The sequence below is a fragment of the Cebus imitator genome, unplaced genomic scaffold (assembly GCF_001604975.1).
Source record: "Cebus imitator isolate Cc_AM_T3 unplaced genomic scaffold, Cebus_imitator-1.0 Scaffold107, whole genome shotgun sequence".
In the NCBI taxonomy this organism is placed as follows: domain Eukaryota; kingdom Metazoa; phylum Chordata; class Mammalia; order Primates; family Cebidae; genus Cebus; species Cebus imitator.
The window spans coordinates 5729220-5739733 of NW_016107422.1; the positions used below are offsets into that span (position 1 = coordinate 5729220).

The 10514-nt window shown below is 42.2% G+C and overlaps 1 protein-coding gene across 1 annotated transcript in view; it reads right to left on the reverse strand.

The window, feature by feature from the left end:
• DOCK1 (dedicator of cytokinesis 1) overlaps positions 1-10514 on the reverse strand; it is a 541550-nt gene that overhangs the window by 452478 nt on the left and 78558 nt on the right. Inside the window, 5 exon segments of the mRNA XM_017537892.2 lie at positions 634-769; positions 1208-1289; positions 2361-2518; positions 3789-3924; positions 8981-9129. Coding sequence (XP_017393381.1) covers positions 634-769; positions 1208-1289; positions 2361-2518; positions 3789-3924; positions 8981-9129 — 661 coding nt within the window.

A 10514-nucleotide genomic window follows, 5' to 3' on the forward strand; every position in this document is an offset into this window, starting at 1 on the left:
ATCAGAGTACTAGGTAATGAACTTGCACTGCAACCATAAAAGAGAGAAAACCATTTCCCAAAACTATGCAAAATGAGAGTGAGAGTGACACTGAAATAGATCAACCAATTAGAACTTCCTGGGTACGCCTTTATCTTTCCTCATCAGAAATAACTGGTCTTTCACAGTTCCTCGTGCTGCCACCAAAATCCCAGAGCCCAGGCCCAGTGGATGAAGAGCACCCGCATGAAGCTAACTGCGTCCGATTCATGGCTTGCTCTGCTTCCTCCTCTTCATCGCTCTGACCATCCTGCACAAATCTATTCTTATGTCCATCACCAACACCTGAAAATGTCCAGCGACTGGCTTCCCTACAGATGATAATATGGGTCAGGGTCTCTCCCAGAGAAAGATGGGATCCACTTTAAAGCCAAATACATGATTTACATCCGAAACGTCTGGACTAGAACATCCTGAGCCTAGCAGGTCAACTTAGAGCCACAACGAAAATAACTAGTAAATATATCTTTTCTCTCCAGCAGAAAAGATTATAAATCAAAGCTGCCCACTGTCCAATCAACATTCAACAGTGGTTCTTTGGAAAGTAACTGTGATGATCTGACCCTCTCAAGGAGACACAGAGAAATGGATTACCAGCTACTCCAAAAGGTCGCCGCAACCCCGAGGTCAGCTTCCTGGTGTTGTTGTCCCTCAGCTCCATGCGACCCACTCGAACAATCTGACAGACAAAACTGATTTTCTCCCTTTTCAGGTCTTTGCTTCCGAGGTCCTAGAAATATTAGTTTCCATAAATTATTCTGGAGAACCATTATTCAATGCAAGTTCCACTGAAAAAGGACAGTTAAAAAAAAAAAAAGGATTGAGACTCTTTTCTCAGACCAGTTTTTACCACTTTAATCAGTTATTCCTAGGACAAAAAGGAATTTAGTAACAACAGTCAATTACTGACTGCTAAGCGAGCTTAAGGTACAGGTTTAAGAGGAACATTCCATGGTAATGGGGTAAATCTTTGTCACAATGATTCTAAGGGTGGCTAGAGACTCTGAAGATTTCTGGAAAGGCACCCTGCTTAGTAATATTAAATTAACCTGTACTGTAGGCATCCCAGGGACTCATGTTCTAGTGCAGCAGGAAAGTAGAGAGAAATCACTAAAAGTAGTCATTAGGATGGTGGCCAATTCAACTAAACATCTTTGGGTGCACTTACAGTAAACACGGCTCGCAAATTATGTAATCTGTCTATGTCTTTAGGTAATCCTGAACTGGACCAGCGAACCAGGTAGTTTTCACTTGAAAAAGGGAGAAATAAAAGCAAGTTAATTTTCCAAATAACAGGGTACCAAATGTACATCCACATTGCTTCGTAATTAATGCCATGTAGCAGCACGATACAGACAACTGTGAGTTTATAACTGTCAAAAATATCACATACAGCTGCTCGTCAATTAACATCCACAGCAGACAAACCTTGACAAGTTTTAATGAGGGATGTCTTGACATTTCTAAGTTTTTTTTTTTTTTTAAGAGCCTATTTCTTCATTTAGAATGGCAATACTATAAAATCCAGCACAATGCATGCTTATTTTAAAGCCTATGGCAGACCAAATACACTGTAAAATAAAAACTGCATCCTATGTCAAGAGGAAACAAAGTCTTCAACAGAAGTGAGAATAAAATCCACTCATATTTTTCTGTATCATGCATACACTAACTTTTCAAATTTTGAGAACTGCAAGTGAAGATACTACAGTTTTAACATACACCCAGACACACAAACACAATTTACACATAGTTTAATCTCAATTTTTCCATCAAAGAAAAAGTTATACTGAAGGCTAAGCAGGAATAATAGATTTACAGTTATTTTTATTCAACAAATATTAACTGACAGTCTGTATGTGGCAGGCACCATTCTAAATAATGCATTCCAGCCAACCATCTTGCAGAAAAAACAACAGGACCAAATTCATAGAAATGGCATTCATAGAAACCAAATTCTGAACAAGGAAATAGTGATATTTGAGGGACCAGGATATGTAAAATCTTATGGAGACAACTTAGGAAACAAAGTATTACTTCAATCTTCAGCCACACTCTTAAGATATGACATGAGTGTACCTGCAATTGCTATAACTCTACAGGCAAATAGCAATCTACACGCGAGAAGGTTCACCCTAACCCAGAGCCCACACTGGCTGCCATCATACTGTCTAAGCCAGCTCTTGGCTCAGCTGCTTGCTGGTGTCCAGCAGCAATGCTTCCAAGGCCTCTCGGCGTGAATGGGATGCTTCAGTGGTTCTGATGCCATTTTCCTAACAGTAACCAAAGAGGAAAGACAGCAGCCAAGAAACGTTACCTACCTGATGAATTTGGACTCCACAGGGTCATACAGAGACATGAGAACTTCAGCATCTTCTCCTATTTTACAAACCACGTTTTTAAGGTTCACAAACAAGGCCAGAGAAGGGGTTGCAGCAAACTTGGCTTGTCTGTTAATATCTATGTTCTGCTTTTGAGACTGTGAGTGGAAGGAAATAGAAAGTCAACCCCAGCAACACTCATCACTAATGCTTGCTCTTTTTATTCCCTACAGAATGGAAAAGCTACGTAATTAATTGGTATAACTCAGCAAAGCCATTGGTGCAGTCACTTTCTTCCCTCCCCTGTACATTCCTAAATCATGCATTTACACAACAGACAAAAAACTCATGTCCTGTGCAATTTTCGTGCTGAGAACTTTCAGAGATACAAAACTTTCCGGTGTCCAACCAACAAATCAAAATAACAATATGTGTAGTTACTTATTTAATTTTTGCTTCCCTCATTAGACTAAACTCTCCAAGGACATCTGTCTCATTTATCATTATGTCTTCAATATTTGGTACATAGTAGATGCTCAGTAAATACCTGCTGAATTAACAGATAATTCAATTAGTCAATCAATTTCTGAATCTCTCTATATACATGAACATGGCTCCCCACCCAAATCTTATGTTCTATTGTAAATAATCGTCAGTGTTGGAGGTGGGTGCATCATTCATGAACGGTTTAGCACCATTCCCTCAGTGCTGTTCGCAGGGTGGTGAGTACATTCTCACAAGATCTGGTTGTTTAAAAGTGTAGTGTGTAGCACCCCCGAACACCCCCCTCTTCTTCCTGCTCTAGCTGTGTGAAGTGTTGGCTCCCACTTGGCCTTCCACCATGATTATAAGTTTCCCAAGGCTTCCCCAGAAGCAGAAGCCACTATGCTTCCTGTACAGTCTGTAGAACCACGAGACAACTAAACCCCTTTTCTTTATAAATTACCAGTCTCAGGTATTTCCTAACAGCAATGCGAGAACAGACGAATGCATACATGATACCATTAAAGATCACAGAAGATGAAAAGACCAATAAGACATGTGCTCTCTGCCCTCAATGAGCTTGGAATACATCACCTGCCTACCACTGCCAGAGAGGAAATGCAGAATCAAGTCTTGTTTCCCATTTGACAGATGAGAACACAAATGTCTTGTTTCCCATTGGACAGATGATCCACGTTATCAGGATCCTGTCTCCTAAGATGAAACACAATGCTGTCCAACCCCCGTTCATATCACGGGTGACATGCTGTGCCACTAGACTCCCTTCCACTCGTGACTGTAGGACACACGCTCCATAGCTGCTCCTTTTCAGGTTCTTTTTAAATAAATATTCTGGGATTCACTGATATTTTATTAAGGTTGAAAACTATTGCTGAGAAAACATGTTCCAAATGTGACTGGCACATTACAGAGAGTCGAACTTACTTTTTCCTCTTGTAACCTTTCCTCCACTTGTTTAGAAGCTATTTCATGAGCTCTGAAGAGACTAATCGTACTAGTTAATTCTGGATCCAAAATATTCCCGTCTTCATCTCTAACCACCAGGTCCAAATCTAGAATTCTAGAACAACAAGAATTTAGAAGTTCATGGACACAAGACAAGTTGGTTGAATTTTCTAGCACAACTTCCATCACAGCAACTGAGCATGTGAAAACATCCTAGAGGGCTGGGCACGGTGGCTCTTGCCTGTAATCCCAGCACTTTGGGAGGCCAAGGTGGGCAGATCACAAGGTCAGGAGTTTGAGACCAGCCTGGCCAACATGGCAAAACCCCATCTCTACTAAAAATACAAAAATTAGCCAGGCATGTTGGTGGTTGCCTGTAATCCCAGCTACTCGGGAGGCTGAGGCAGGAGAATTGCTTGAACCCCGGAGGTGGAGGTTGTGGTGAGTCGAGATCATGCCATTGCACTCCAACCCGGGCAACAAGAGCAAGGCTCTGTAAAAAAAAAAAAAAAAAAAAAAAAATCCTAGAAAGTTGGGTTTGCCCACAAATATTAGGAAATTACAATTTTTGGAGGTTGCTTTAACTCAAAATATGTCACATTGGGAGAAGTAAAAAAAAAATCCTCAGTTTTTACTTCCATTGCAATCAACAGTGTCTTTGGCTTCGAATGAGAAGTTTTACAGATCTACAAGGCCCAAGTAAAATGTATTACTAATTATTATATAAAATATGAAAAGTTTTAAGGCACACTATTTGTGTGTGTGTGTGAGACAGAGTCTCATTCTTGTTGCCCAGGCTAGAGTGCAATGGCATGATCTCTGCTCACTGCAACTTTCGTCTCCCAGGTTCAAGCGATTCTCCTGCCTCAGCCTCCTGAGTAGCTGGAATTACAGGCGTGTGCCACCACACCCAGCTAATTTTCGTATTTTTAGTAGAGATGAAGTTTTGCCATGTTAGCCAGCCTGGTCTCAACTCCTGACCTCAGGCGATCCACCCACCTCAGCCTCCCAAAGTGCTGGGATTGCAGGCGTGAGCCACCGTGCCCAGACTAAGGCACACTACATATGCACACGCGCGCACAAACACACACACACACACACTCACCTATATATGCAATTTCATATACATCCATCAACCCAAACACAAAGTTGGCAGTTGTGACATCATCACTGAGTTAAGGGAGAGAGGGAAGAAAACTCAGAGGAGAGATCTACCCACCACCTTATTTACTCCCCACTGACCCCGGCAGTGTCCCCAGTACATCTCCCCTTCCACTTCAAGTCCCTTGTAGTCCTTATATTAGGCCACAGGAAGATTTTCAATACAGAAGTTCTATTGTGTGCGGACACCAAACATATGAATATTATCTAAAATAAGGTGAAGCAACTTCCTGGCCAGATGGCGAAATGTAGTCGCCAACTAAAAACACAACACAACCAACACCTAGCTAATATATCTGTCCAGTCTATACCAGTGCATACTTTAGGGAACATTCTCTCTGATTCCTCAAATCCAACAAAATTGTCAGGTGTTTTTTACCATAAAAAATACAGTTTTGATTTAAGGAACACAGACAACTGTGTAACCAAAGAGATCAAGAGCTGTGATCTGGCGGTAAGTTCTGGCTTTCCTATTAATAAAACATGCAGGTCTTAGGGCAGAAAACTAACTACAGATACCTCTTACCCTACCGTTGGGATTATATTCCTGTAATTAACAAGCCAATGGAAGCAGGCTTTTTTAACAATATGAAAAAGAGAGTCATTTGAAAGAATGATAAATTTTAATTAGAGAACATCTTTATAATTACAAATTAAAGAGGAAGGTTGAATTGCCCATAAATGCTCCATCTAGAATAACTACCGGGAGACTTTGAGTCTCCAGGTCACACACCCTAAAGCTAGATATGTGTCTGCCAGCAGCTCAGAGTCTTCGGAGTTTTGCTCAACCACTATGCCACTGGAAAGGTAAATACAGAAACCTCACTTTTTCCTTTTAATATCTATTGAGCAAATTCCTGGTGAAGCAGGAGGACCAACTGGGCCTGTCAACAGCAACAGGGTAAACAGACTTTAAACAAATAGAGGCTTTTTGCACTGCATGAAAACAGCGTCAGTGGCTGCAATGTAAGCGGGGTGCCTCAAGACCGACAGAAAGACAGCTGGAGAAAACTTAAAAAGCATTTTAAGGCCTCATTACTTATCTTTGCAACATGTCTCACTAACAAGGCAGGCTCCTCCCTCCCAGATACTCCTCCTTATCCTACCCCTGAACCAGCCCCTAAACCTAATGGGGTGTGCTGGTATGGGTGGGGTAAGAGTGTGGGTGGGGTCAATACTGATATGGGCGGGGTCAGTGAAGGTATATGCCTGGTTTGTGCTGGTGTGGGCGAGGTCAATACTGGTATGGACAGGGGTCAGTAACGCATGTATAGAATCAGTACTACTATGGGTAGAGCCAATGTTTATGGGGGTGTGGCCACTTCTGGTATAGGCATGATCAGTTCTGGTATGGGCAGGCAAATGCTGGTGCGAGGGGAGCTATAAAGCACCAGCTTAGGAGGCCCAGCCAGTAGGTCCTGCACGCCACGCAGAATTGGGCTCCCTCAGGGAATACACAAGGGGACAGCCCTGTGCCAGCCTGCTGTGCTCTTCCTACCATGTCATAACCTCACACCTGCCGGGGCTGACAGTCAGAACCACTGCACAGAGGAGGAAACCTAAGCTGGGAGAAGTTATTTATTCCAAAGCCAAGCATTCAGAAGAGCCCAGAGCCTGGGTGCTGCGTCAGAGCTCTCCCACGGCAGGGCCATGTTGCTTCCAGAATGCCATTTGCAAACCATCATATGAAGTGGCCTGTCCAGCCAACCCTTCTACGTGTTGTTCTCAGCAACCAGTGTGCAGCTGGTTCTGAACTGAAGTGAGTTTCCATTACGAAGGTGCGAGTTACCACAGCAACACAATGGAGAGAGGAAGTCCATGGAGGCCTAATGCACCTATGAGCACAGGCTGGGAACCCCCACAACAACCTGAAATCATGTGCAGAACTGGGTATGTGTGTCTGTCTGTCTGTGTTGGGGGGGTCTGTGTGCCTGTGTGTATTTTGTACATGCATTTTTCTAGAGATATGGTCCAAGACCTTCGTCACATTTTCAAGTAGTTCCCCTAAACCCTCCACCCAGGTTAAAAATAAGTAAATTAAAAAGGCAAGAATGCCTAAGTGATGAATGAAAAAGAAACAAAAGACCTTTTCCTTATTAAATCCACCTACCTTAAAATCAAACATTCAACAGTGTGATATCATTTAGGTTTTCTGAAGGAAGGACTAGGAAGATATGTGCAGTCCTGGGCTTTGAAGAAATTATGAAGGAGGCTGGAGATCCTTGGGTAAAAAACCTATCTTATTAAGGACTATATTTCCTATCAAAGTAGTAAATTGCATTTGTAAACACTTCCTTCCTTAACTAGATTGTTCCATGATACAATGTACTTTGCCAGCTTCCTGCGGCCAAATGAAGCAGGTGGTCTCTGAACGTAAGTTTAAATTATGTTGCTCCAATAGAAAATCAAATCAAAGCTTCAAAAGTTTGCTTTTTTAAGCAGGTGGTCTTGAAATGGGTTTTACTGCAACAATAGCTAATATCGCAGGCTTTCTGGAAAAAATAAAAAAACCTCTCCTACAGTGTTTCGAATTTAAACCCTACATCTTGCTCATAACGTTGCTTTAAGAAATTTTTCGCACTTCAAAATATAAATTACCAGTTAATTATGTGATAATTCTGATTTTACAGAAACATTCTCTGATTTACCCGGACTCCTTTCTGTGGAATGGCTGAAGCAAACCCCTTCCCTTTTCTGACTTCCACATTCCAATGTGTAAAATGAGGGGGTTGAATTAAACCAGAAGTTTTCCAAATTTGCTGTCCAGCACAACCCAACTCTATTTTAAGAACTGAGGTTTCCGGCCAGGCATGGTGGCTCACGCCTGTAATCCCAGCACTTTGGGAGGCTGAGGCAGGCAAATCACCTGAGGTCAGGAGTTCAAGACAGCATTTATCAACATGGAGAAACCCTGTCTCTACTAAAAATACAAAATTAGCCAGGCATGGTGGCACACGCCTATAATCCCAGCTACTCAGGAAGCTGAGACAGAAGAATCGCTTGAACCCAGGAAGCAGAGGTTGCAGTGAGCCGAGATCGCACCATTGCACTCCAGTCGGGCAATAAGAGTGAAACTCTGCCTCAGAAAAAAAAACCAACCTGAGATTTCCAGTCAGCATCCCAGATATCACAAATCAGAGCCTTAAGGGGTAAGTCTCGGGATTCTATATTTCAACAGCTATCCAAGTGATTCTGATACAGAAGAGCATTTGGGAACCATGTGACCAGGTACTTTTTAAGGCTTCTGCAGATCTGCTATTCTAGGAAAAAGCAAAAATTATCAGGTGGAAAAGGGCATGGCCTCATTCTGGTCACAGAACCCAGCATAATTAGGATCAGAGCAGCTTGTTTCCTTTCAGCATCAAAAAACACATGCTAACAGTAGGAAGTACAGCTGTAGGCAGGGGTGAGCACTAAAGGCGTTCATGCAGAGCTACGGGGATGCCTGCTCTGGATAGGAACTTTGGTAAGAGACATAATTGCACAAAGCAACTATTTGTTGTTCATCTGCAGTGAAATTTAACTGGGCTATATTTCTGTTTCTTTCTGTGAAATCTGGCAAACCTACACAGGTGACAAACTTTCCATGATCTAATGTCCACTCCAACTCTCAGAACTTGGGATTCCGTGGAAAGAAACCTGTTGCTTGTCACTACACAAGGCACCCCCAGGATCTGGACTCAAAGTCAAAAACTGTGATCAGAAAGTAAAAGTTCCTTGCTAGGGGAGTAGTGATGGGGTCCCCTCCAGAACAGTGAAAACGACAGGTTCCCTGGCTTCTTGACTCTGTCACTTGAAGAATGACAAGGTTTCAAGGATGGCTCACAAGATTCCCCAGTTCAGAGTCCAGTGGAAAATACCTCATCCTTTTCAAAATGAAAAACATGCCATTACTTTGATGGTAGAAATTTTGTTTTATGATCAAATGTGATCTTGGTCTCCTCAAGGCTTATAGTGATGTTATTACATTGGATAATTTAAGCTTATAATCATCTTTCAAATAAACAAACCTGTTTCCATAATCAATTTTGGCTGTGACCTTCTTCTTCAGTTCTTTGAGCTCATCCTGCGGTAGAGTTCCAGAGAGAATTTGTGATCGCCATTCAATAAGGTCATAGATCATGCGCCGTACACTTCGAAACATCTCCCTGTTATCTTGCTATACAGGGGAGAAAACCCAACCATAAAGATATTGTTATAAAACAGCACTGTGGAGATGGTAGAGAATGCATATCTCTTCAAATACACATGAGGTGTAAGTACCGTATCATGAGATTTCATGCATGTTGAATTAAAAGGTGCTATCAGCATAAGCTGGAACGTATTATATGGAATTTGTTTTCCATGAGATAGTAAAGATTAAAAGAATAAAAAGTAATGCCTAATCCCCAAGATTTCACCCAACATTCTATGCCCCACTGAAGCAAAAAGGTGATCAATCCGACCAGAGGCTAGACCTTGAGGCTCCACACCTGCTTATGAGCTTCCTGCATCTGGATCAGAGACGGGCAGCTCTTAAAGCTCCTCCAGAATTCATCTGAGCCTAAAGATCTGAATCCTACAACCTGCATACGGTCTTCAGAACACTCTGCACCTGGACCGTTCTCAGCATACTGAGGACCTGAACTCATCAACCTTGCTCGCAGCTGAGCTACAGGGAAGAAGACGGATCCCACACACTGTGGTGTGTCCAACCCACATGCGACACTTTTGCAAGAGGCCAAATCTCCATGTACAAACTCTTGGTGCTTTTGTGACAAGAGGAAAATGCAAATAAGATGCAAGAGTCACACTTCTTACCACTTCCTAAGATTTTTGATGGGATTGATGGTTCAAAGCAAAGCAACAGTTTGCAGCTAGCAATTAAAAGCGTACAACAATCAAGGAGATTAGTGATTATCTGAAGGGAAATAACTCGGTGGTTCTTTCCATGAAAAGAAATCTAGGTGGAACCTAATGTGATAAAATTCTAAGCATTGCTGGGCTTGATAGCTCAGAACTGTAATCCCAGCACTTCGGGAGGCAGAGGCAGGAGGACTGCTTGATACCAGGAGTTGGAGACCAGCCTGAGCAACATAAGGCGACCTCGTCTCTTCAAAAATTAAAAACTCGGCTGAGCGTGGTAGCTCACAGGTATAGTCTCAGCTACTCAGGAGGCTGAGGTGGGAGCATCGCTTGAGCCCGGGAGGTCAAGGCTGCAGAGAGCTGTGATTGTGCCACTGCACTCCAGCCTGGGCAACAGAGCATTCCATGTCTCAAAAAATGAATAAATAAAAAGATACCTAAATGACATTGTTCCTTTAAAACATTAAATGTGCTCACTTCTACTTTTTTAGAAAACTCTCCTTCTACATATCTGAACCACATACCTCACTCTGGCATTCAACCTTCTTTCTAGGAGTTTCTGATATCCACACCGCCTTCTCTTATCCATTGCTCTAAGGCCGTATCCTATCTAAAATCCTTAATACTTTGCTAATATCTACAATGACAGAGTAGAGCAAAAAAATGCATATATATATATATATATATATATATATATAT